At 48.0% G+C, this 27,691-nt stretch overlaps 1 protein-coding gene across 2 annotated transcripts in view; it reads left to right on the top strand.

The window, feature by feature from the left end:
• PLPP3 (phospholipid phosphatase 3) overlaps positions 1 to 27,691 on the top strand; it is an 84,501-nt gene that overhangs the window by 43,901 nt on the left and 12,909 nt on the right. For both annotated transcript variants that reach the window (XM_039237935.1, XM_039237945.1), the window contains exons 3-5: positions 15,030 to 15,310; positions 15,717 to 15,774; positions 25,784 to 25,960. In XM_039237935.1, the coding sequence (XP_039093866.1) occupies positions 15,030 to 15,310; positions 15,717 to 15,774; positions 25,784 to 25,960 (516 nt within the window). The remainder of the gene's footprint in view (positions 1 to 15,029; positions 15,311 to 15,716; positions 15,775 to 25,783; positions 25,961 to 27,691) is intronic.

The following is a 27,691-nucleotide window of genomic DNA, read 5'->3' on the forward strand; positions in this document are numbered from 1 at the left end:
ATCCTTATCTCTCTTCTTTAATTTTTTAAAATGTTTTATTTATTTCTGAGAGAGAGAGACATAGTGTCAGCAGGGGGGTCAGAGAGAGAGGGAGACACGGAATCTGAAACAGGCCCCAGTCTCTGAGCTGAGCTGTCAGCACAGAGCCCAATGAGGGGCTCGAACCCACAAACCGTGAGATCATGACCTCAGCCAAAGTCGGATGCTTAACCGACTGAGCCCCCCAGGCGCCCCTATCTCTCTTCTACAAATTAGGAAACTGAGGTCTGCAGAGTGGAAATAATTTGTCCACATTCACTTGGAGTGGTAGAATTAGGATTCGAACCCATTTGTCCCTTACCCCAGAGTCTGACCTCTAAGTCATGGAGCTGAGCCCCAGAGGAGGGGTGTCGCAGACATCTTCTGCTGTCCTCACACCATGGCTGTGCTGCTATAACGACGATCATGCCACAGGTGTTCTCTGCCATATTGTTTCCTTCTCTCATCCAGGGGCTGTTGTGGCAAAGCAAAAACAAAATTGGGACTTGGCATCGAGAGACCGAGGTTCTAGACCTGGCACTCCACTGACAAGCTGTACATGCTTAAAGCCAGGGATGACCCCCTTGCTTCCTAGTGTTGTACTGAGGAGTAAAAGAGAGCATGAGTTTTGAAATACTTTGCAAAATACTTTCCACATATCTGAGTGGGTTACTCAGGCGAAAGTGTAAAGTCTAGACTTACGTGCAGATCTTTCCTTAAAGGATGAAGTCCTCACTGGGGAGGCACAGATGTGCCATGGACTTTGACAAAGTCCAGAATTCTTTGGAGCAATGTTAGCCTCGTGGAAATTGGGGCATGGCCTGCTTGGGCTTTACTTAGGAGGTTACCTTCTTGTTTTAGAGGTGTCCATTTGTGTCCATTTATGGCATTCAGGAGAGTAATTGATGGTAATCCACTCTTGTAATCTGTGAGGCATAATTTTCACAGATGACCATTCCATACCTCCAATATTGTCTGTTTGTTCTTTGCCCTTGAACCCCAGCCATGTAGGCATAGGGATAGGCATCATGTCCACCGAGATCATAAATTGTCTCTCTCAGATCCTTGAGTCATGTTTATATTAGCCAGAGCCTGGAAGCTTATCTTTGGCCTGTAGGCGAAGCCGAGAAGGAAGGAAGCTCGAGTTAAGAACACTACATGTGAATTGAGTGCCAGTGTTCCCATGATACGAATGGAAAATCAGAAGCTCAAAGGGGTTAAATGATATGTTCAAAGTCTACAGCAAGTAGAAATTGGGGCTCGAGCCTATTCCTGGCTTATTTCAAAACCCTCTTCCCATTTTTCCAGGCTTGATTGCAAATGCTGAGTAGCTGTCCTCCCCAAATTAGTTGCTTGAGGGATCGGCATTTGTCTACTCATGCCTACTCTGGATCAGATGCTAGCTGCTGATGGTACTGAGCCACATTTCATGAAGTTTTCCTTTTGACTTCCCCACTCTGGGGATGGTTGTAAACTTTGAGACTCCTCTTTGTTTTTTAATAACATCGTAAACCAGGCACACAATCAACAGTTTGAAATTGGGGAGGGGGAGTGGGGGCTGGTAGAATTCTTTCCAGCCTTTAAAATAAAAACAGTTCATTTGACAACACTCGTAGTTTCTTAAAGGTGGACTGAGGATCTTTGTGTTCAGAAACTGAGAGATACAGAATCTAATTTTACCGTTTGCTCCAAAGGGACAGTGTGGGGTTGAGTCCTGTAAGAAGAATGGCTTTTCCTGGAAAAGAAGTTTGTAATAGAAGGCACGTGATTGTACAGTATCGTGCACTGAGGTTTGAACAGGTGTTTTTGACACTTGGGAACATCAGTTAATTGAGTGCTTTTAGGAAGCTGACTATAACCTAGGAGTGGTTAAAATAAGAATAGGACAGGGACAGTGTCACATGCCCTTTGCTCTTTCTATATGCAATTGTTTTTAGCTTTGGCTTGCCCCAGTGGGGCTGATCCCAGACCCAGCGCGGTGGAGAGAGGCGCTCTTCAGAGGCCATGGCACCCCCAGCTATGAGAATCAGTCCTCGTTTTCCTTACCTGTGGTCAGATTCGCTCGTGGCCTTTGCTCTAAGACTCAGATGTCATTATTTGTGGGAACGGACTTTGTAGCAGATGGACACAGGGTGCTAACAAGGCTTCTCTGAAGGCTGTGCTTCTCATCTGTTCTTCCTTCCTCAAGCAAAACTCCTGGTCAGCAGCTCTTTTCCCTGCCGTTGGCCAAGACCAGCCCCTTCTTCCTCTTGAAATACTAGCATTTCTGAAAAAAGTCTGCTTTTAGGAGTTTAGTTTGGCTTGCTCTTCTCCTCATGTCATGTTGGTGTTTTAATTAAAATCCTCCCTGACCTCCCAGGTTTCCTTGAAACGGTCAGTCATGTGCTGTGGCCTTGGTTATTGGAAGAGCAATAGCATTACTTCCACATCCTGTACAATGTCAGCAAAATAGGTTTGGATGGTGCTTCCCTATAGTTCTCCACCCCGCCCCACAAAGAACCCTGAAACAAAACAGGCAAACAAGATAATAATTAGTATCGTTTGTTAAGTGCAACTACGTGCCATAGAAACCTATGAACTGGGTTCAAGCATTTCCCCTGTGTGGAAATCCCGACAGCTAGGCAACCTTATAGGTCTCCATTTAGTCTGGAGTCACAGGCATGTGCTCTGGTGCCTATCTCAACTCCTGCTGTGCAGTGTGTAGCAAGTTAATTAACCCCGCTGAGCCCCAGTAGGCTCATTTGTTAAATGGAGATAATACGTCTACTTACTAAGGTTTTCAGAATTACATGCGATGGCGTATGGAAGGGCACTCAGTGCTTGGCACCTGGAGCATGCTCGGTGAGTGTTAACTGTTTCCGTTATAAATGAGTAAACAGTCAAAAAGCGGTGAAGTGACTCTGCAAAGACCTCATGCCTAATCAGAGTAGAATCAGGAACGCCAGCCTGGGGACCCATCTGTCTCCTGCTCTTTCCTCGTAGGTAATTCACTAAAACCCAGATCTCTTGACTCTTCATCCAGTGCTCTTTGCAAAAAGACCTCTACCTCTGAATCCAGCTGGGGGCATGTGTGAGATGGGGGATGGGGGCTCATAACGAGGTCTGCTTACCCACTTACCTGCCATTAAGGACGAGAGTACTCACGGAAATAAGCAGAAGCAAGACCTCAGAGGAAAAATGAGTAATTCACTTCAGTATACTCGATTCTGGAAAAGCTATATACAAGCTGAAATTAAACAACAACAACCCATTTCCCATTTTCCCATCATGACTGGTCACAGAGCCTGGTTGGCTCCATCCAGGATCTGCTTCTGATCAGAGGGTGTGAATGACAGTCAGGGAGGGGGTACAGGGGGAGGCGAGGGAACGGAGTCTGGAAATCTAATCATCCTGCTGTTTGCTGCCCGCGCCTTCTCCTGCTGACCTCAGGTTTGTTTAAAACAACAAGAGAATCCTTGGCTGACTTGGTTGCCGCTGCTCCAGTTTGAGTGTCCCCACAACTAAAGAGTCGAATGGTGGTACAGTTTCGAATGCGACTTAGGCAAATCATCAGAAGTTATAGAGAAAGCAGACACCTTTCGATGGCAGGAGATATGGAAAAATCTAGTCGCTTTGACTTCTTTTTCAGATGTATCTCGGATTCTTGAATTATAGCATAATAGGAATTCCTTCCAAATCCACAAAGCAGCGGTTCCTATCCCTGCCTTGTAAAGGTTTAATGATTCTAGCAGCAGTGAGATTAGGAGCAAAAGCGGTCAAGTATCACCCCCTACCTAGCCTCCCCTAGGTTTGCCTTGAACTTGCACTATGAAGCGTATTAGGGGCGAAGATTTTAATATGGAAAAAAATGCTCAGTATTCTTTTTAAATAAACGTGGGCTCAGTGCATGCCTTGGGCAGACCCTGAAAGTGGTTTATGTAGATTCTTAGTATCTGGGACCTGATGTGTGAATGAGTCACGGGTGAATCCCCTTCTCCCTCTGGCCATATAAATTCTACTTTTCCTCTCAGATCCTACCGAATGTGACTTTTGTAGTAGTACTCCTAACTGTTGTGCTTTCTCGTTGTCAGACCCCCTTGGAAAAGAAGAGTACCTTCCTTTTCTGTAAGTTGGTGGCAGTAGTTTCCCGACTCCATAGGCTTTTCTGGAGGTCCAGTTAAGGGACATTGTGTGTGTCATCGGTGAGAATCCTTGTCATTTCTGTAGTGTCATACAGTTAACAGAGTACCCGTACACATTCCCTTATTTGCACCTGGTGGTGATTCTGAGAGGTTGACTGTTGCAGCTAAGGCAACAGGGGATCAAGGATATTAAGTGACTTTCCCATAACTAATTAGTGGCAGGGCCAGGCCTGGGGTCCTCTGATTCAAAGGCAAGGCTTTTGAAAAAAAATAAAACAAAAATAACGGCACCATTGCTGCCGTATAAAACCTGCCTGCCTGCCTTCACAGCACTTCTCAAGCACCCCCGATGTAGCAAGTGCGGGGGACCCGATGGTGAACCTGCTGCATCTCAAGCAGACAAATAGCACCTCGGTACTTCTGCCTGGTAGTGTGATTTGTGTCTGGGTATTGTCTCCCCAGCTAGATAATAGGTCTTTGGAAGGCCGAGACCCGGCTTTTCTTCTTGCCCATGCATGGTACACATTAAAGAAACCCTGAGCAGATATCCCCCTCCAGGAACCATTCCTTGGCTGCCTCCTTCCCCGCCTTCCGAAGGTCCCAGAGAACCCTGGGCTCGCCTTTGTCTTTGCAGTTACTGTGTGCAACTGCCCCGTCTTTTTCTCGGTGACCCCGTTAGCTGCAGCAGAGACAGGGAGCGGCCTGATCCGTGTGAAACTGCTAGCCTCCAGTGCAAGGCACAGACCGGGGTGCTCAGTACGCGTTTGTGAAACTCACAAGCCATACGCTTTAGGCAAAATATCAAAAGCATTAGGCCAGGGGATGTCAGAGGACTTGGGCAGCTGGGCAGAGTACTCCATTTGCTTCCCTCAAATCTTAAACAGGGTCCCTGATGCACTTGGGAACGTGCTCTGTAGCGCACGTAGATGTCTTGCTGCAGAGACAAGAAGAGCTTCATCCCTCCAAGACTTGTTTATTCAGGATCGGGCTTCAGAGTGCCTACATCTGGACTTCATTACTTCCTCCCCGCCCCCCAGCCCCTTTATCTGAGAGCGCACTGCCAAGAAAACAAGGTTCCCCAAGATTGCCTCATTAAAGGTTAGTCGAGTTTTCAACTCTGAAAAAAAAAAGTGAAGTCGGGCTGGCCCAGCAGTGCCTTGGTAGGAGACCCGGTCCCCCAGTTTACAATCCACTAGGTCTGTGCAATTACCAGGACCACCCACGGAGAGTGGCCGCATGAATCCTTCCACTGTGTGGGTCCCTGATCAAATGGCACAGAGTTCTTCTGAGACCTTCTCATCCCTGAGGGGCTGGTGGCAGGGGGCATCTATCTGCAATTTAACAAACACAGGCGTTGGGATTAGGATTTAGTTTGTTCCCTTACACACACACACACGCACACGTACACGTGTGGCAGCAGTTCTTCAGGCACATGCAGCTCTGAGGGGTTAATAACCACTTGGAAAATGTTTCCAGGATGCAAGTGGCTTTTAATTTGTCCATTTTACATGATAATGTGCTGGAGGCTGAGGAATCCATTCTGTGAGTTGGTGTCTGTTAGGGATTGGGGGCAGGGAATCAGATAACATTCACAACGTTTCTGATGGACTGGGAAACCAATGCCTTATATTAAATCCTCTTGTTCAGTTAGATGAGGTAGGTATTATTATTTATTTGTTTATTTTATTTTATTTTTTAAAAACAGTTTTTTAAAATGTTTTATTTATTTCTGAGAGACAGAGAGAGACAGCATGAGCAGGGGAGGGTCAGAGAGAGAGGGAGACACAGAATCCGAAGCAGGCTCAGGCTCTGAGCTAGCTGTCAGCACAGAGCCCAACGCGGGGCTCAAACCCACAAACCGTGAGATCATGACCTGAGCTGAAGTTGGACGCTTAACCAACTGAGCCACCCAGGCCCCCTATTTGTTTATTTTTTAAACTTACTTATTTTTGAGAGAGAGAGAGAGAGCACGCTCGGGGGAGCAGCAGAGATTGGGGGACGGAGGATCCTAAGCAGGCTCTGCACTGACAAGAGAGAGCCCTATGTGGGGCTCGAATTCATGCTTTGTGAGACCGTGACCTGAGCCAAAGTCGGACGCTTAACCGACCAAGCCCCGTCCCGCCCCCCGGCGCCCAAAGAGGTAGTCTTTACCTTGTTTTATAAATGAGGGAGGGCACGGAGGTTTCCAGGAGAGAAGAGGCTAGTGCAGCTTCCTGTTTAGTGAAGGAGGGAGCAGTAATGAAAACCCAGGGCTCCGTGGCTTCCGAGCCCAGTGCCTGAACTGACATTTATTGAAGGCCTACTCTGTGCTAGGAGCTATGCAGAGTGCTCTTTATTTCGATGAGCTATAAAACCTTCTCGTTTCTGGGCTTGGGGAGCTCACTGTCTGGCTGAAGGCACAACACTTAGACCACCAGGCAGATGGCAGCCTGGGATCCTCAGATGGACGGTAGGCGATGGTGCTTCGGGTAAAGTGGCTTTTGCAGGAGGTGGGAACCTGCTGTGGGTAGGTGTTTGGTGAGACCTCCCTTAGAACAAGCAGGCCTTGTGGTTGACACCTTGCGGTAGGACACAGATGCTCCCCTAGGGGCTTATGATCTAAAGGGGAAGCAGGCCAGCGACAAGACTGACAATGCCATTACCCTCAGGGAGACCGAGGAGCTGCTCAGAGAACAGGAGGGGAGCCAGAGCACTGAGAGCTTCCAGGGTACAACGAGCCAAAGGCTGTAGGTGGTGTGAGGTATAAAGTGCTGCTGTGAAAATTCAGAGGAAGATCACCGAAGATTATTTTCATTGGGGAAGACTAGCATTATTATTGTCCGCCTCATCATTCATTGAGCACTGGTCCCACTTAATGATCACAACAGCCCTTGAGTTCTTGGTATTGGCCTCATCCCTTTTTTGCACATAAGGAAGCTGAGGGTTTACAGTGCTCTGTTGTCCAAGACCCGTAAGTGAAGCGAGCCAGAACTCTAACCCAGGGCACTCGTTGATGGAGCTCTACTTTATGGGGTGGGTGGGACTTCCCTCAGAGATCCTGACCTTCTGGGCAGAAGGGGTTGCTTGGAGAATGAGAGGCTGGAACAACGGAGTGTTTTCTAGAAATGTAGAGCAAACCTGTTTGGCTAGAGAAGTAAGAGTATCAGGGAGTAGCTGGAGATAAGGTAGGAAAAGATCGTAGTGAGATTGTGAAATTCCTTGAATGTCAAGGAGTCTTTACCCCAGTTAATTGGCTAGAGATTGATGAAAGTCCTTAAAGCTAGCTTCGTCAATTTTGCAGCCAAGGCGAGGAGACCTGAACCATGTGGGGCTGATGCGAGTGGAAGAGAGAGAGAGAGAGAGAGAGAGAGAGATGGATGTGAGACACCTCGTGGATGTAAGATGACCAGAATTGGATGACCATGTGATAAGGAGGGGAGGCGTCTACAGGGTCATGTCTTTGCAACTGTATGGTGGTGACTTGAGCAGGAATGAAGGGAAGAGGAGTGAGGTTTGGGGCAGCAGTGGGAATGGGTGTGACAGACTGGGTTAAGCTGACCTGCTGAAATCATCGGTTTGATAAATGGTTGGGAAATTTGGCAGAAGATTGAAAGAAGGCTGACCACCAGGGTAAGGGGTAAGCTGAAACCAGAGATCGGGGAGGGAGGGGGAGAGAAAAGAGAGAGGGAAGTGCCCTTTTGATGGTCATCTTCACAGAGGTAATAATTAGAACTGTCGAAGCAGCAGAGATAGGGCCAAAAGGCAAGGCTTCAACTCCAGGAAGACCCGCATTTATCTGGAAGAACCCTGAAGGGAAGCCCCTGGAGGGAGAAAGCGGTTGAGAAATAGGAAGCAAAGCACAATGGTGCCATATTCAGAAAGTTCAGGGGATTCGGTGTCAAAAAATGAGTAAGATATGGGCAGCAGGCAGTGCCGCAGAAACAACCTTCTGTGCAAGGAGGCCCTTGCACAGACAGGCAGAGCTAGTCACCTAGGACAGCCCCATGGCTTGGAGTCCCTGACTTTTGGGAAAATAATGATGTGTCACACTTCACACTGCCTTCTTCATAAAGTTTGTGGGCTTAGGGCAGCCACTGCTGATTTCCTCCATAAGTAGCCTCTGCGGCCTCTCTGCCTCTTTGCTGTCTATCTATATTCTAGATATTGGGGTTTTGACTTACCCACAGAGCCCAGAAACTCCACTGGTGGCCTTGGACAGAGCTGTGTCCTCACTGCCTTTCCCCATCTGCAAGGCAATACTCTCCTGCCAAGAAGCCGAAGTCACCCAAGCAGGAGAAGCCGTGGAGATTGAATTTCTCGTCATTTGTTTCTAGTCGCTAAAGATACTGCATTTTGTTGTCCCAGACGTATCCAGCTTCAGAGAAAATCCAGCCACACTTCTGTCTCCATCCTGAGAAGCAGGACCCAGATATGTTACCTTGTTCCTTTTGCCGGGGACTGAAAAAAAGGACTCTCCCTTCCTTATTGTCTATCATCCAGTGTTTGTGGAACGAATCTATTCTTCTGGATGGAAAGAAGTTCACTAGTCTGCATAACTGAGATATCAAAGAATGGCTTGGCGCTCTGGCTAGCAGGGGCTGAGGTGGACAAGTGCCTGACAAGATTATGTGACCTTCCCAGGTATTCTAGTAGCATCTGTCTCACTGGGAACACAGATCCTGCCGCCTGCTAGGACATCTCAGAGAAAGGCAGCTTGATGCCATCACACAGGACGCAGGAACTAGAGTGAGGCATCCAGGCTGCAGGAACCATTCTGCCATCGCCTGCTTTCTGACGAAGGGTGATTCCCTGGCCTCTCGGCCTCCCTCATAGTCACTTGTAAAGCGTTCATAATAATTCAGTAATAGGGTGTTGTGAGAGGCAGATAACGCAGTGGGTGTGAAGATGCTTTGTAAGCTCTAAAGTGCTATGCAAGTATTATTATTCAAGCAGATCAAAAAATGAGGAAGTTTGTCCTTCAAACTGGGCAAGGGAAGGAGATGAGTTCTCAGCCTCTAAAAGAGGTATTGTTGGGACACTGTGCAAAAGTCTTACTTTTCTGGGGATAATGTGTAGAGTGGAATGTGACACGTGACACAAACAATGCCATAGGCTTTCCCTGGCTGCCTTGGGTCGAGACTTCTCTTCTGCGTTGTTCCCCTGAAAAGGACATCCTATAGATAAAGTGGTCAAAACCAACATTTCCATAACACATATTTTCTGGTTCTACTCTGAAGGGGTGGGACTTCCAAACGCTTCACTTTGGAATGTGCTTTTCCAAGGAGCTTTTGAAAGTATCTTAGGGAAAGGTATTTTTGGGGCACCCGGGTGGCTCCGTTGGTGAGGCGTCCACCTTGAGCTCAGGTCATGATCTCTCTGTTTCGTGAGTTTGATCCCTGCATCAGGCTCTGCACTGGCATCACAGAGCCTCTGCTTGGGATTCTCTCTCTGCCTACTTATGCTGTCTCTGTCTCTCTCCAAATAAAGAAATGAACTTAAAGAAAAGATTTTCTGTGACTATTAATTTTTTGTTTCCTCTTCTCTTAGGGGAAGAGGAAAAAAATTAACTATCAGAGGGCTCTTTTGCTAGGTGCCAGGCTTTTGTCACATCACCTTCTGGCGTCCCTTGGCAATCCTACCAGGTAGATGTTCTTCATCTTATTTTCAGAGATGAGGAGCCCTAAGCCCAGAGAGGCGAAGTCGCTTGCCTAAGGTAAGAGGTGCGATTCAGACTGAGGTTTTCCTGGCTCCAAAGTCAGTGCTATTTTGACCACCCTGTACCCTCTCTTTTCCAAAAGAAAACTATGGGCAGTTGAGGCCTTTGACACCAGAAAGGAGAGGCAGAGAAGGTCTGTCTTGGAGTTGGGACAAACTGTTACCATCGTCGGGACAAGCACTGATCGCTCTCTGTCCCCTTGTAGCTTTAATTGTGATGCTTTCCCGCGTTATTAGTTTCCAGATTCTGTGCCAAGTGCTTTAAAAGGCAGGTAGGGGAGAATTCGCCTCTGCTGCCTGGCAGCTTGCCATTGCCCCCGGAATCTGTTGCTTGCTGTTTTAGAAAGGGATCAACATTGAAGGCATTTTTCTCAGCAGTGAAATTTACATATCACAGCCTTGCTGACTGAAGCAGAAATGAGGGCTCCAGGGGCTGGAGTCTGGGGGTGGGGACAGAGCCTTTGTAGGGGGGAGGGAAGAGCTTATTTTATTACCCAGGAATAAAAACACTGTGAGTAATGAATAAAGTCCGAAAGCTGTAAATCTGGAACTCCGGCGTTAGGTGTGTAACGTGTCAGAGAACAATTTAAGCCTTCGCCTCTTCTGCAGAGGTGAGGTATTCAGGCCGCCTTTCACAGTCCGAATTTCATTAAATGGTCTTTTAAGGGTTAGGATTACAAGAAGCCAAGTCCGGCTGGTTCATAATGATGATTTATGGCTGTGCTGTCGACTCCCCGACCCTTCTGTACAAGGGGATAGAGAAAATACATAATTTGTTGCTCATTAACTGTAAGATCTGTCAGGGCTGCCCCGGAAGCCATGTGGTCCTGGAGTCATGTGTCTGCTAAATGGCTTCAGCCTGGCCCTGTCCTTGAAAATATACAGTTGCTATTGGGCAGGGGGGATCATTTTCAATAACAATAAAAATACAGCTGATCCCCAATTTAGGATGGTTTGATTTAGGATTTGTCAACTTTACGATGGTGTGCCAGCAATACCCATTTGGTAGAAACCGCACTTTGATTTTGAATTTTTATTTTTTTCCTGGGCTAGTGATACACGGTACGGCACTCCCTAGTGATGTCAGGTACCAGCAGCGCGTCAGACTTGCCATCAAGAGGGTGAACCCCCTGCAACCATTCTGTTTTTCACTGTCAGTGCAATAACTAACAAATTGCATGAGCTCTTCTACACTTTATTGTAAAATAGACTTTGTGGTAGTGAATGTGCCCAGATATAAGCGAATGGAAGTGCTCGGAGCATGTTTAAGATAGGCCAGGAGAAGCTGTGATCTTCGGTAGGTCAGGTGTGCTCAGCACATTTCTGACTTAACAATATTTTCCGCTTAGGGTGCATTTATCAGGATGTCATGCCATCGAAGGTTGAGGCAGATCTGTAATCAAAAAATTCAGTACAGCCTGTTGTGAGTCTTTGAGCTTAAGAGTCGGCGTATCTGGTCTCTGCTTTTAGCTCTGTCCCTCTGAAGCCTCAGATCCTTCAGGTTAGTGACTGTCCTTCAGTGCCTTACTGTTATCAGCTACAGAATGGGTATAACTTCACAGAGCCGCACGCACATCAAATGAAACCAAGAAGAACGAAAGAAATGTAAAAGATGGCTGCTCTTATTAGCATTGTTATGAAGAATTTGAGGTGCCATAAAATGCCTTCTTTCCCTCTTTCTCCTCCAGTGAGGGGAGGAAGCATTTTCACTGGCCGTTTGTTGTGTGCGAGGCTGTGGCACCCAAACCAAAGTGTTCAAATGAAGGGATCTTAGCGCTGAAAGGAGTCCTTGAGTTGTAAGCAAACCTTTTCTCCCTAAAGTGACTCAAGCACAGCAGCGAATCCCCTGAGATTAATTGGTAGATTCGAGTAGGAGATGCTGATTTGCAGTGAAAAGGCTGCGTGTTCTTTTTCAGCATTGAATAGGAAAATCGGGCTCAAGCCAAGACAGCTTAGAGTTTCTTCATCTGTGGCAGCGGTACGGTTCAAGGAACTCAGGAGCCATCCAAGGGCGGGGATTGTGCACGGGGCCTTGGTTCTGCTCCGTGCCCATGGCTTCATCTCGGAGGAAGTGCCTTACCTCTGCTACTGCTGATTACCTTTGCTTGGATGGGAGGCTCGTGGTGGAGGTGGTACAGGATAGTTGAAAATAAATGGCATGGCATGGGCGCCTGGGTGTCTCAGTCGTTAAGCATCTGATTTCGGTTCAGGTCATGATCTCACGGTTCGTGAGTTCGAGTCCCACAATAGATGAGTTCAAGCCGCGCTTTGGGTGAGCTCATGCCCTGCTTCAGGTGAACCCCGCTTCTCTCCCTCTCTCGCTTTCTCTCTCTCTCTCTCTCTCTCTGTGCCCCTTGCTCACTTATACCTACCTTCTCTCTCTTTCAAAAACAAAATGTCACTGCAGTTATGAAGTGATAAATTACAGAGTCTAGCGCCCTCATTTTGCAAATGAAGAACTGGCTTATCTCAAATCCACTCAGTGAGTAGAGACTTGGACCCTGGCTACCGACTCCTACCGCAATGTTCTCCCTGCATCCAAAGTCACGTGAGCATGATTTATAAATAAAGAAGAAGAAAGAGAGGGCATGACGGTGGTAGTGAACATCTGGAACTTGTTAGCCTGTAAGGTTACACAGGGTAAAAGTATAAACAGGTTCAGAGGGGAATTAGACCAGGAGCCCTAGGAAAGAATGCTGGGCAGGGAGCGGGAATGCCTGGGTCCAGTCTTCGGTTGCGAGTTAATTTGGACCTCAGTTTCTTCCGTGTATAGTGGACCCTTTCATTTCTGACTTGCTAGGCTTCTCAGATTTTAATCTCTGCAACCTGTTCTCAAAGGACGTTTGGTAATATTTTGAGGATATTTCCAATTTTGCAACGAAACAACTGTGAAAACTACGGTCCGATTTCCATTCATTCATTCCTTCATTCAACCAGTATTCTCTGAGCACCTCTGCAAGATCAGGTATGAGTCCTGCCCCTCAGGGAACAGCTAAGCCAGGACTTGGACTGGCCTTTGGCCATCTCTCTCTAATGTAGAATCACACTCAGTGTGATGTGGGAAGCAAAGTGTAGCACTTAGAAACAACCAAGTATTTATAAACACGGAATCGCTGTATAAATGTTAGTAGCGCCTGTGGCTATTCTCACTCCCATACCTGCTGGCCCCGGGGCCCAGCTGGCATCTCCCCGCCACCTGGCCATCCTCCCTCTAGACTTGGGAGCTCTTGAGAACTTGGACCAGATCCCATGCGCTGACCCCTTCCCCAGCTGTAAAAAAAAACAAAAACAAAAACAAAAAAACCAGGAGACTTTGAAAGGAGTGTCCGGATATGTCATTCTATTGCTTCTGTTGCGGTTGTGAATGCGCTCTCTGCTCCCTAAAAGAGCGAGTGTGGCTCATCACCCTGCCCCGGGAGGAATTGTGAAGGGAGCCTTGTGGCATGTGTGGAGTTGAACATCGCTGTCCCTGGACTGTGGTTGGGAGCAGGAAGTGGCCGAGGCTGTGCCGTGGAGTTAAGACAAGAGCAGCAGGCTGGGGTGGGGGTGGGGGCGTTACCAGAGTGGAGTTGGTTCTCTGCTGTGTGGGCATCAAGGGCATTTGCCTTACGGAGAACACACTGGCCCCCTGCTCCCATTTCTAATGTAAAGCCAGGCGGTTTGACCGGAGCCGCTTCCTGTCTCTGAGCTGCAGCCATACCTACCTCATGCTTATTGTAAGCATTTCATGAAACAAAGTCTATGAAAGCAGTATCTGGTATGCGGTAGGTAATCAATAATTGGTGGCTCTTCTTTTTCCAGGAGTGACAATCCTCCCCTAAGTGTTAGGAATAAACAAAGTGGGATGGAGGAAGGGTATGAAGATCCAGACTCACTGGCCGTCCTTCAGGATGGAGGAGATGGGAGACAGTGTGCCGAGACTTGGAAGTTTGCAACCACTGTTTGCATTGTGTTAAAAGTTCCTTGGTTTGGGGACGCCTGGGTGGCTCAGTCAGTTAAATGTCAGACTTTGGATTTTGGCTCAGCTCATGGTCTTACAGGTCATGGGATCGAGCCCTGTGTTGGGTTCTGTGCTGTCAACGGATTCTCTCTTTCTCTTTCTCTCTCCCTCTCCCCCTATTCTCTCTCTCTCTCTCTCTCTCTAAATAAATATTAAAAAAATAAAGAAAGACAAGTAAAGAAACATGCCAACTAAATACAGTGCTTAATAGTTAACTGGATTCTATTTAAAAGAAAAAGAAAAGCTTCTTGGTTTGTAGGCCAGTTCTTTTCATCACAGCATTTTTTGACAAAGGAAAATGAAAGAATCTTTTTCGATGACCCAGGTCGTTTCCCATCCGTGTTAACCAGATTTAAGCCAACACCCCTGAAAAGGCATGCAGCCCCCTCTGAAGGAGAAGGAAACTGAAGCTTGGAGAGGTTAAGTTGTTGCTGAAGTACACCGGGCAGGTGGCAGAGTGGGGAATTACCCCCAGGAGATGGTCTTAGGCTTTCACCCGCCTACAGAAACCCCCACTGCGGCTCAGTGTTGACACAAGGCTGTCGACCCCTTGCTCAAAAGCCCAGATCCTGACATTTGCTCAGATCCTCTGACATCCTGGCCATCCTTGACCATGTCCTTGATTCTTCATCTAATTTTTTTTTCCACAGCTGAGTCCTTGTCTCTTTCTTTGTTTAAAAAAAAATACAAATGTAATATACATTATGTAAAATGTTTCTATTTTTATATATTATCTATAATATTTATTTTTACATATTATATCTATTTACATATAAATATATTTGGTTGTATATTTCTATTGGGACTTTTTTTTTTTTTTTAAATTTCTGAGAGAGAGAGAGAGAGAGGGAGACACAGAATCCGAAGCAGGCCCAGGCTCTGAGCTGGATGTTAGCACAGAGCCTGATGCGGGGCTCGAACCCACAAACTGGTAGATCATGACCTGAGCCGAAGTTGGACATTTTACCGACTGAGCCACCCAGGCGCCCCTGTTGGGACTTTTTAAAAAAGAAAAAAATGACCATGTTGTTAGCACGTTGCTCTTTCCTCTCATGCGTATTTCTGTCTCTCTATTTCTTAAATAGAAAACTGGGATGTTCTAGATTGCAGCCTGCAGTTACCTACTGAATGTTGTCAGCATCTGCTTTGATGACGGGTCTTGACATGACCTAATCCCCCCATTGGCTTCCTTTCAGATCATCACTGGGGAGTTCTACCGCATCTACTACCTGAAGGAGAAGTCCCGGCCAGCGATTCAGAATCCCTACGTGGCAGCCCTCTACAAGCAGGTGGGCTGCTTCCTCTTCGGCTGTGCCATCAGCCAGTCCTTCACAGACATTGCCAAAGTCTCCATTGGGCGCCTGCGTCCTCACTTCTTGAACGTCTGCAACCCCGATTTCAGCCAGATCAACTGCTCCGAGGGCTACATCCAAAACTACAAATGCAGAGGTGATGACAGCAAAGTCCAAGAGGCCAGGTGAGTCACCACCTGCCGTGGCCACAGGCATGGGCAGTTTGGGGAGCACTTGTGAAGGCACCTGCTACGAGGGGTGCCAGGCTCAGTGCTGGGCTTCGGTTTCAGTGGGTGAATAAGGCATAGTCCCCATCCTTAAGGAGCTCAGGGTCAAATGATGTAGCTGCATAGGTAAGTAAGCAATTATGGTAGAATACTGGTAGGTCCATTCATTCATTCTTTTGCTTACTCATTCATTCATTGGTGCCTGCTAGGTTCTAAAAAACACGTCCAGTGGACTACCAAAGTGGCAAAACCAAACAAGACAGTGATGGTGTCGAGGTCACAGTCTAGGCAGGAGAGACAGACAGGCAGACATGTATCAGGGATGTGCATACGGCCCTCTCATGGCCCTCTCTTGCTCTTGCAGGAAGTCCTTCTTCTCTGGCCACGCCTCCTTCTCCATGTACACTATGCTGTATTTGGTGGTAAGTACCTTCCTTCTGATTCCAATGGAATGTAGTATGGAGCCCCAGCTTAAATCCCTTCTGTGCAGAGAGCCCTCAGGATGGTTAGGGGTAGACCTCATTGTGAAATCCATGATAAAGAAATTAGCTAGAAAGATTAGGTACTGCTTTCAGCTTGGCCGCAACATTAGAAGTTGTTTTCCTTTCTAGACTTTTCCCATTTTTCAAATAAAAATAATATTTATCATGGCTGCTTGATAAAGATTATGCACCCATTTTGAAAATATAAAGCGATGAAGACGCTTGTATAATATTTAATGGTCACGGGTACTGTTTTCTGACCATCCGTTAACTCATTTGACTCTTCCAGGCCCCCTGGGTTATAAGTAATACTGTCTCTGTTGTAGGAAAGGATCACTAAGTAAGGCTCAGAGAATTCAAGTAAACTGTCAGAATTGACAGACACTAGAACTATTGCTCAAATGCAAGCCCTGTCATCAGATTCCTTGTGTTCACCGTGCCAGTCTTCTTCCATCCCCCACTGACGGAAAGAGTTTAAAAATTATCAATATCCCACCACGTAGAATGATTTCTAGTTTTACGGAATACCTCTGCTTCCATGAGCGCATATAACCTCATCATAGCACGGTAATGTATGAAGTGTATATCCCCACTGCTTGGATCCAGAAGCTAAGGCCCAGGGAGGCTAAGCGGCACGTTGGGGGGTCCCTCAGCTAGCAGTGGGGTCACGATCTGCACCCCTGTGGCCATGTCTGCCCTGGCTTCCTAGAGGTGCTGGGACGGCACAGGTGAGTGCCCTGTTCTTCCTAGCTGCTGCACAGACAGCAGCGGGTCTGTTTCTCTCTGCGAGTTAAATATGGTCCCCTGCCTTTCCTCTCTCCTTGAATGAGGCCCTTGTGCCAAGGCACTTCCTGTCTTCGGCCCCTTTGATGCAGAGCGCGAAGGCGCTGAGAGGTCAGACATAGCTCAGGGGAGCAAAAGCTGTTTGCAAAAGAACGTTTTGATTTTGACTTCTTTAAGAAACGTAATTAGGATTTGGAAAAACTAGCCGAAGGTTTTTTTGTTTTGTTTCCCTCTCCCCTCCCACCCCCCCAAAACCATCCTTTCCAAGCCTGGAGGCCTCTGGGCAGGCTTCCCATTACCTGCGGGGCTGAAAGGTGGGCCCCAACCTATGAAAACCTCAAACAGGGATTTTATTTATACACAAATCACACTCCCCTCCATTCTTCGTTTGTTGTTGTTGTTGTTCTGCTTCCCTCTTTGCTTTTAGAAAGCTAATTTAGCGAAGATATTTTGTTTCCTATTTCAGTTTTTTTTGTATCCTACCCAGGTCTGGAAGCAATTTTACAAATGTAATTTCAGTGTTTGGCAAAGTCGTTTGGAGGAGTGGGTCTCTGTTCATTTTCCTCCTGTTCTTCATTTCTTCCAAGAGAAAAATACTGGGTAATTTTGAAACCAACTCTGTGCACTATGTGCTCTACGGCCGCCCAAAAGATAAAGGTGCTGACCTGTTTCTGGTGCCTTCTGTGTGCCGGGCACTGGGTCAAGCTCACACTCCGTCAATTGGGTTCTCTCAGTAACTCGATGAGATGCGTTTTGATTACCTTGTTTTCAGTTGAAAACCAACCAACCAACCTGAACCTAAGAAGTTTAGTACTAAAAGCTCCACCTCCAGGAGTGTCTGGGTGGCTCCGTCAGTTAAGTATTTGACTTTGGCTCAGCTCATGATCTCACAGTTCATGAGTTCCAGCCCCACATCGGGCTCTGTGCTGACAGCTCAGAGCCTAGAGCCTGCTTTGGATTCTGTGTCTCCCTCTCTCTCTGACCTCCTCCACTTGTACTGTCTCTGTCTCAAAATAAATAAACATTAAGAAAATAAAATAAGTTTCACCTCTGGTAAGAGACAGAAAAGAGATTTGAAGGCTGGTCTTGATGCCACCAGAATCTCTGTCTTTTCTTTTCATGGTCCTGCACTACAAAACCATAATCAGCCTCGCCAGGATCAACTTAAAGAATATAAGCTCCCGACCCTAATTTCAATTTCACCTGAAGGCGACCTGCCTTTCTTCAGATCTGCCTTACTGGATGAGATGCCCCTCTCACCCCCCGGCCCCCACCTCTTACCAGCTATGATTACAGCCGGAGATCTCTGTAGGGGTGAGGAGTAAGGGGTAGTTCAGACTGAATGTTTATTTGCATCTCTGAGTGAGGAAAAAAATTATAGTGTCTTTATGTTCCTGGAAAGAAGGAAGGGAAGGAGGGAGGGAGGAAGAAAAAGAGAGAGGAGGAGAGGGAGGAAAAGAAGAGCGTCCTTAGTCCTTTGTGTCCCTCACATCCTGCTACACGCGCACATACAACTGTGCACACACCACACGTTGAAGAATTCTTGCAAACAGACACGACTCATGGACGCCCACGTATGTAACATAGAAACACACAGCTCCATTTTTAGCTCTAAGGTTATCTTGCCCTAAGACAACCTCTGAGGCTAAATTCCAAGGAGGACAGAGCTCTTCCCCAGGGCTCTATCTCCCTGTGATGGCACACAGAAATCTCAGCCCTCTCTATGTTCACTTTGCTTTTTAAAGCAAGTTAGAACACCACAGCTGCTGCCTGTCAGGGTCAGTGGGAAATGCTACAGTCAACCCCCCCCCCCCCCTCCAGTGCTTTTCTGTTGAGCTTCCGGAAGTGAGGGAGCTGGCCTCCCTCCTGCCCCCAGACAGCTTCCCTGGGGCCTTGGGGGAAAAATTGCCTTTGAGCCATTGACGGGGCGTTTGCCCTCAGGGTCAGACAGACCTGGATGACTCTGCCTTGGTGGTTACGAGCTCTGGAATCAGGCATTGCTTACTGAGCTTTGGAGCTTCAGCGCACTCCTCTGTAAAGCAGAGACAATCGTATATTTCGCAGAGTTTTTGCTGCTTTTCTTTTCTGGGCCCCACTTTCTCCATTTGTCCTGTGAAAGAGTAGAATTAGATGGTGTCTACTTATTTCTCAGTCTCTTTGGCTCTATTTGAAAGATGCTGGAACTACCCTAAACCCTGCAAAGGAAGACGGGAAGCCCTTAGGGACAAACTTATGCCCTCATGGCCACAGCATACAAAGAGAGGGGCGGACAGGAAGCACCAGCCACCCATACTCTAGGCCTGTCGATGGCAGCTGCCATCTAGAGCCTCCCATGGCTTTGAAGGACACTCCGTATTAGGTTTTGATTTGTAAAATGGTTGGCTTGGAAAAACCATGCCCCAAACACCAAATTATCTCTGGGCATAGAAGCTTACAGATGAGGTTAAGGCATGTTAGTGATTAATGCAGATTCTAATAAGAAAAACCCACAGCACACATAAGCATATGTGATGCTTTCCTAGCCCGGAGTCGTGGCCTCAACCCCAGAGAACCACATCTGGACGGGCCCTGCACCCTCCACAGTCGGGGACCGAGGATGACTTGGCTTTCTGGATAAAACGCAGCACAGGCACCAAACCACGTAGCAGCCAAACAGCCCGGTGTTCCTTCTGTTGTGCCAGCACTCTGCTACCTCCCGGGGCCCCTGACGGGAACCAGACCTGGGCCCTGCCCTCAGGGAACTCAACATGGTGTCAACATTTGGCGTTCAGCATATATTCAGTGGGTGACTGTTGCACACCAAACAACAGTGTGCTAGGGGTGGGATTATAGACATTGGGGTCATGGTTACGGCCCTTGGGGACTTCAGTCTAGGGGAGCAAGTAGACAGTGACAGCGGTTTGGGACACCATGTGCAAGGAGGGGTGGGTGGGTGGATATAGGTTCTTACAGAAGCTCAGAGTCACGGCACCCCCAGCCAGCCCTGAGTGGAGGGGGCAGATGCTGGAGAAGGCTTCCGGTAGGCTAATCATGGGCAGGTTAGAAGAGCCCCCATGTTCGGGTGACGAGGCTGGTGGTTGAGGGGCTGCAGGATTTCGTTTCAGTCTAGCTGGGGCAGCCGGTAGGGAAGAAAGCAGGGGCAGGAGGGCACATGAAGGCCGAAAAGACCTTCCGGACCAACCGCCCCAGCTCCTCCTTCTGCAGCTCAGATCAGGCAGCAAGTTGGTGGCGAGGCCTATCCCATGTGGCTGCGCTCCCCTCCCTGCACGTGAACCGTGGCCCCTTGCCTTCTTCAGAGTCAGAGAAGCCCTTCCTGGCCCCTTCTGCGATACTCCCTAACTCCCTGTGCGGCTTTATCCCCTCCACCCAATTTCTTACCATCTGACATAATGTATCTTCTTCGCTTCTTTGTTTATCTCTACCAGATAAATTGTAAGGTTCACGAGGGTGACACTTTTGTCTCTTGACTCACTCTTGCATCCCACTGCCCTAAACAGTGTCTTGACACTTAGTTGCAATGAATATTGAATGAATGAATGAATCAGTCCGGGATCTTCGACATTCCCAGGCCTTACTCCTTTCCATTCCATGCAGATTTTGTTCGTCTCCTCATCACTGAATTGATAGATCATGAAGGGCCTGTGTGCCTTTGCTGCCTCTTTGCTGAACTGTTTACGCATTGGCTCTTTACTGCAGTGCCCATGAGAAATGTTTATGTGTCAAAGGGTTTGTTGGATACCAAGGAAACAGGGAAGTGGCTGTCCTCTGACCGCCATGTTCTCTGGTCTGTGGTTGTTAGTCACTGAGGTTTCATTTAACGTGTTTAGAATCCTGGAGTGGTGGGGTCTGGTCTGCCCATTAGACATGCCCACAGATCCTGGGAGTGTCTGGTGAAACCCCTTGTAGGGACAAGATGGCTGTTCCTAAGGGGAATAAACCACCATACCAAATGTTTTCCAAACTCTTCCCTCCCCGCCTCCCCTCTCAATATCTCCATCCATCCATCCATCCATCCATCCATCCATCCATCCATTTAGCCAGGCAGCCAGCCAGCAGCTTCTGACTTAGACCTTGCGTGAGCACCTAGGCACACCAAGAGACCTCATATTTGGTGTGGAAAGCCTGAAAAGTCAAGTCTCAGAGCAGTTTGATGAAGTCTCCAATTTGGGTGGACTGAAGCATGGACCCTCAAGGGAAGGGCTGTTAACTCTGCTCTGAGGTGCACCGACTTCAGTTCACAGGGTCTCCTTAGCTTACAATCAGGTCAGAGATTCTGATACCCTGACTCTTACAAAAGCTATATACTTGTGTTTTGACACGGGCCTTATAAAAGTATGTGACCGTCGAATTTGAGGAGCATAAATTTTCAGATGTCCCCTGTACGTTGTTCTTGAGTCCATGACAGATGGGTAGTCCCCTCAAATTGCTTATCTCCTAAGACAAATTCAGTACAAAAAACCATTACCTTGTTGCAGAGCAGTAATTCCCTCAAAGGAAGCCAGGCTCTGTGGTTAGAGCTCGGACTTGGAAAAAGATACATCTTACTCAGTGTAAATCATGGCTCTTTGTTACCTTGAGTAAGTGACAGGGCCTTTTGGCCTTGATCTCTTCATCTGAAAAATGGTCACAATGGTGAGGTCCACCCAACAGGAAGATTGTGATAGTTGCAGGTAAGGCCATTCAAAGCCCCTGACATGGTATCTGAAATGGTGCTCAACAAACAGGGACTTTATTTTTCTCCCTGATAGTGACAGAAAGCAAGAGGTGATCCCTTTCTGAAGGAGGAGGAAAGTTGACTAAAAATCCTTATTTTGTCCTGAAAGTAGTTGAATAAGTTTCCAGAGAGAACTGCCAGTAGTGTACCACGTAGGCAAGTCACCAGGCACATGAATTAGAGCCAGGCGGGAGCCATGGAGGAGATGAGAGGAGGGACAAAGTTTCTCCCTGTGGGTGTCAGTGATCTGGACAGACTTCAGGAAGAGAGCATGCAGGGACATAAGGAGGGACAAAAGCCTCCTTTTCGCTCTGAGCAGAGCAGTCCCAAGAGCAATGGAAATGAAGTGAGAGGACAGTACAGACCTGTTTCACCAGTATGCAAATCATGTAATGAAACACAAATGACTTAGCAAGAAGGAGTGTGACTCACCCCACATCTGACTCTGCTGGTTCAGACCAGAGAAGCCAGCTTGAGTTCAGCCAGACCTCTCTAAAGAGGTTTTGTTGGGATTCCACAGGACCCCAGTTTGGGAGCTAGGACCAGGAAGGAGAAGAGAACTCCATTTATGGAGTGAGTTGGGTGTGCCAGGGACTTCCACATACATCATTTTGGGGATGGGGGTTCGCAGGCAGACATGATCCTTTCTGTCATAAGCTCCCTGTCTACAAGCAGCAGTATTATTTAAGCTACTGGGGAGGGAAATCTTAGTAAAAGAGTGAGATTTAATTTTTAATGTTAACATATTCTTTTTGCAGGGAGGAACTCATCTTATTCACGTTTGTGTCTTTCACAATTTTGAACAGAATAGATGCAAATGATATGTGTTGGGGTTTTTAAATGAACAAATGGCCTTGTTATATAAGAGAAAGAAGAAATTTCAGAGCAGCCGAGTGACTGGCTCAGGGTCCCACAGCTGGCATGGAGCAGAGAACAGATTCAAGTATAGTTTTGCTCTGATGGCAAATCAGACACTTTTCTGCAGTCTCACACTGATGCTTAGAAGTGGATTCTCCCAGGGGTGTCTGGGGTGTCTGTCGGTTAAGCGTCCGACTTCGGCTCAGGTCATGACCTCACGGTTCGTGGGTTCGAGCCCCACATCGGGCTCTGTGCTGATAGCCAGTTCAGAGCCTGGAGCCTGTCTTCAGATTCTGTGTCTCCCTCTCTCTCTGACTCTCTCCTGCTCGTGCTGTCTCTCTCTCTCTCTCAAAAATAAATAAAACATTAAAAAAAAAGAAGTGGATTCTCCCAGCCCAGGGGACTTCACACCAATGGGGAAGTGGAGATAGGTAAGTCAGGACCTCAGGGCTGCTGACCACAAGGAGAGTTCAAGGTGATTCAGCCTTTATGGTTTTGCCCAAGTCTCATGTCTTTGCTAACCACACTTTCAGGATGCCTAGGACTTTCCTGAAGCCCTTGCAGAAATTCTGGTTCTGGGCAAGTCTCTTTGCTATTTGGTCTAGGACAGGGGCCATAGAGCGTTGTGGTCAGAAGTGCCACTTCCTCCTGTGGAATGGGAATGCATGCAGCCTCTTGCCCCACGGACTGTTCCCAGGCTCAGGTTTCCAAGAGAGCAGGGTGCTCCAGAAAGTTCTCTGTGGTCGTGGTGAGGCCCAAGCCTCTGGTATGGAGTGCCTCACGAGAACTGGGCTGAGAACCAGCAGAAACCAGTCCCTTTAGCGACAGGATTGCTGGGGCATGGAGAGACTTACCTGGTCCTTCGGTCAACCTCAAAACCTGTTGTAACCAGCTTCGCAAAACAGAATTAGCCACAAGGTGGAAGGTTGTTGTGCAATCATTTGCTTTAGTAATCTACCTGTTTAGGTGAAATCAGCCATCGTCATTGAGTAAATTGCATTAATCAAGGCAAAGAGTTGACACAGGTTTCTGAAGAGTGGCTTGAGTTCCCCCGTCTCACGCCAGGCACGGTGCTGCGTGCCTCAGTTGGTCCTGGCAGCCCTGGGAGGGAGATAGTGTTAGGTCCTGTTTCACAGGTGAGAAGTTGGGGGACCACCCACTTAGGAGATGGCAGAGCCAGGAACGGAGGTGGGGCCGCTTCACCCCAGAATTCAAGTTGCCGCTGCTGGTGTGCTTTCCCCCTGAGGCCCCAGCTGCAGATACCGGGATCAGTCCCTGAGACCTTGAGCCATTCGTGGATGAATGCATTAGTTACTGACGGGTACAGAGGAGCAAGCTTCAGTGTGCAGCCGGCCAGTCCACGTCTGACTGCACGTCTGACTGCTTCCCAAAGGGACTCTTTTCCTGCGGCCCCTACTCCTTTTTCATTCATAAGCACTCCCTTCCTGAGGCTCTTCTGATGACTGGTCTCTTCCTCTCCCTTCAAGTTCCTCTCCTGTATTTATTTTGTTCTTTTCTTAAGCTCCAGTATCTGAGTCAGTGGAAGGGGAGATGTGTGCCGTGTCCGGTTGGGAAACCCACCCTTCCTCTGCCCCACCCTCATTTCCAAGGCCCATGACCTAAACTCTGCACGGGGTGGGGGAAGAGTTGGAGGATTCTAAACAAGCATTTTCTGAGGATCTGCAGACTTTTCAATTGAGGAAAATGAGAAAATCTCAGGGCCGAATTAAGAACTGTGGTTAGAGAATAAAATCATCTGTGTATTGAGCAGAACATGGTGCCAGGCACCTGCTCTAAGCAACAATCTGTACTACAGCCTGTGAGATAGTGGCTGTTACATTTATTTTACTGGGGAGAAAACTTAAGGCTCAGTGAGATTTCTCTCTCTCTTTTTTTTAATGTGTATTTATTTTGAGAGAGCGAGAGTGTGAGCAGGGAAGGGGCAGAGAGAGAGGGAAAGAGACTCCCTAGCAGGCTCCACATTGTCAGCACAGAGCCCAACACAGGGCTTGAATCCACAAACCGTGAGATCATGAACTGAGCCGATGTCAAGAGTCAGACGCTTAACCCCATTACCTCTTCTTTTAGATTTTCAACTGGTTATTTTTTACATATGAGAAACTGTTCATCTTTATCACTTGTTCAACAGCCCACATCAGTGCATTCTTTATTATTTTTCATTTGTTATTCTTAGATTGCCCAATAATGCATTTGTAGCATTTCATGATGATTGTAAAGTTGTCTGCTGTTTTCTACGCCTGGGTTTTGAAATTGTCTTTCAGGTTAGTTGAGAATTCAGTGCCGGCCAACTTTCCCACCCTGTCGGGCTGGCTCCGGAATCTTCCACTCTTCTTTCTCCTCAGGACCAGCCACTGGCTTGCTCCTTCCTGACCACCAGGAGGAAGGTGTCCCTTTGTCTCAGGCAGGGCAGAGTCTGTCTTTGGGCCATCAGCCCCTCCCCTCTGCTCTCCTCCCCTTTCTCCTGGTCTCCCCCTGTGCTTGCCTTTGATTTGTCTTCGGAAGTTCCCCTTGTCCACTTGCCTTTTCCCCCTCATTTCCCAAGTTCCCACAGGAACCTGGGAAGTAGGTTGTGCCCAGAGGTTAGAACGGAAACTGCAGCCAGATAACTCTGAGGGACAATGCTCCGTTGACGTCATTTCTTTGCCTCGGCCAGAGGTGGGTTTTTTTTTTCTTCCATTTTTCTTCAGGTTACTCTTCTACTCCACCCAGTCCAGTATCTGTCAGCCCCTGTGTGAAAGCTCCCTGCCATTGTCTGGTCGGTTTATGTGTTTCCTTTATATTCGAACTCAGAAGTCCATAGTTAGACTTAGACACTTGTTCTTTGGTAGAGTTGCTTTCTTTGAAGTAGAAGCATCCCCTTGTGACTGTCGCGATAACCTCTCCTATCGACCCTGCGTTTCATCTCCAACACGATCCTAAGAGGCAAGTGGTGTAGGGACTATACAGCCGTACCTCCGGGATGACACACAAATGCGTGAAATGAGTTGTCATGGTTTTGCAGAAAAGAGAGCTTTCCTATCCTGGTTACTATTCTTTAATTAGTTTCAATCAAGAAGATGAAAGGAAATTAGTAAACTTGGGAAGTGCCTAGTGTGTGCCATGATATATATTCTTTTTTTTTTTTAAGTTTATTTATTTTGAGAGAGACAGAGCATGTGTGCGCATAAGTGGGGCAGGGGCGTTCAGAGTGGGGGAGAGAGAGAATCCCAAGCAGGCTCCACACCACCAGCACAGAGCCCAATGCAGGGCTGGCACTCACGAACCCTGAGATCATGACCTGAACCGAAGTTAGACATTTAACCAGTTGAGCCAGCCAGGCACCCCCAGGCTGTGTATTCTAAGGCATTCCTTGCTCTCTCCATTTTTCTTCTCCTTATTTATTTACTTATTCAGTATGGGAACTAAGGCTCAAGGCTTAAATAACTGGCTTGAGGTCATATTGAAGCTGAATGCTCTTTGTACAAGGTGCTTCCTAAGGTCCAGATGGTTCCATTTGGCAGAAACGCAGCGTGTGTTGACGTGGTGGCTGTTCTAATGCACTGAGTGTCTATTCGTTTTCTCTCCTCTGTGCAGCTTTACCTGCAGGCCCGCTTCACGTGGCGCGGGGCCCGCCTGCTCCGGCCCCTCCTGCAGTTCACCCTGATCATGATGGCCTTTTACACAGGACTGTCGCGTGTGTCCGACCACAAGCACCATCCCAGTGATGTGCTCGCGGGATTTGCTCAAGGAGCCCTGGTGGCCTGCTGCATAGTGAGTAGCATCGTGTTCTTACTGCACAAGCAGAGCGCACACTGCTCGCTTGTTAAATGTCTCCAGCTAGGTGACCAAAGCCAGGGAGCTCTCAATCCTTTTTCTTGCCTCGTGTCTGAGGAGTCACCCAGCCCCAGGCCCCCTTCAGTAAAAGGAAAATCATTTCTGTCTCCTTCCAACCTGTGAGTTTTCACTCAGCAGAGCCTGTGAGTCCTCTTCTCCGGAACCATGGAAAGTTTGGGTTCATAGAACATTGAGGCGGGAGATCTTCAATATTGTCCACCTTGCTCACTTGATTGATGAGGACATTTAGGGTTTGAGAGGGGAAGAGGCTTGCCCCAGGTCACATGTCAGGTGACTGGTGGAGTCTGGGTCCCTGACTCAGTGCTCATGTGCTGCTTTGGTGGACGCTGACAATTCAGTTGAACTCAGATTCTTGGAAGACTTCCACCATTCCCGGTGTGACCTTTAGGGTGACTTGGTCAGACCCTAAACGTGGTGTTGGTGAGAGAAGAGGAGACTTGGTCAAGGCTAAGCCTTACCCTGTCTAGCCGAAGGGCCTTGTACATCAAGAGAAGGGCCTTGTACCTAGAGAATGGTCTTGGGACGGGCCAGGTGATTGGGTTACCTGTTTCCCATACTTTATCCCTGACTGGGAATGTGCATAAGGCCTCCCAACTCTCTGAGCCTCTGTCTCCTCAGGAATCTCTGTTTTTCTTGCCTGCTAAAAGTTGTGAGGGGCTCATTCACAGTGGTGCACCTGCTCTGACACCGTGCCTTCCTGGGCCCCACTCAGGGGACCTCATGCCAGGCCAGTGGGAATCTCAGAGCACAGTCATAGCTGGATGTTTAAGCATCACTCATGAGGGTTGTATTGTCAGTATAATCCTTGCCACTCACAGTAAGACTCCTAAACAGTAGAGATCTGGACCAACCCTTGGCCTTTCTTCATTTCTAAACCTGGCTGCTGCCCTTGCCTCCCTACGATCACCTCTCCCAGTCGCCCTGTGATGGCGTGTGTCATCACCCTGTGCTGAAATTGCAGATGTGTGTGTCCCCTTAGAATGTAAAGTTCCCCAGGGATAGGGACCATAGGTGACATGCTGATTGCTCTCCCTGCTTCCCCAGGGCCTCTCAGGGAGTCTGGCTCAGAGTAAGGAAACGTGTGTATTTTAACCCACAGAAAGCTAGAATCAGTGGGTGCCCTCTTCCTGGAAAGCACTACAGGGCTGCTGTGCTGAAGGCAGAGGGATGAATAAGGCAGGGCCCTTGCTTCCAGGAGATCACAGTCTCCTTGCTCCCACTGCCAGGCCAGCACACGAGTGAGAACACAGCACGCGGCTGTCCTGGAGATGCGACAGGGTGCTTGGGCTGCAGGCTGGGGCAGGGCGCAGGGGGAAGGAAGGGGGCAGGGAGTCGGGGCGATCAGAGTGGGCACCACAGAGAAAGTTGGGTCTGAGCTGCTTGTCAGCTTCAGCATGGGAATCCTGGCCTAAGAACCTGCCCGTTTTGATGGCTTTCTTCATTACTTTCTTTCTTCTTCTTTTTTTTGAGTGAAGGGCAGAAGGGAGAGAAATTGGGGGAGCAAACCGTTAATGAGAGCAGCGGTTACTGGCCAGCTCAGTCTCTGATGCCTGGCCCTTTAATGTGAAGTGACAGCAGGAGATGGGTGTTCGCAGGAGGGGGTAACCCTTTGCTGACTGTGGCCTACTGTGTTCCCTTCTGTGTGCC

This window comes from Hyaena hyaena, unplaced genomic scaffold (assembly GCF_003009895.1).
Source record: "Hyaena hyaena isolate Hyena2069 unplaced genomic scaffold, ASM300989v1 scaffold_5, whole genome shotgun sequence".
Taxonomy (NCBI): domain Eukaryota; kingdom Metazoa; phylum Chordata; class Mammalia; order Carnivora; family Hyaenidae; genus Hyaena; species Hyaena hyaena.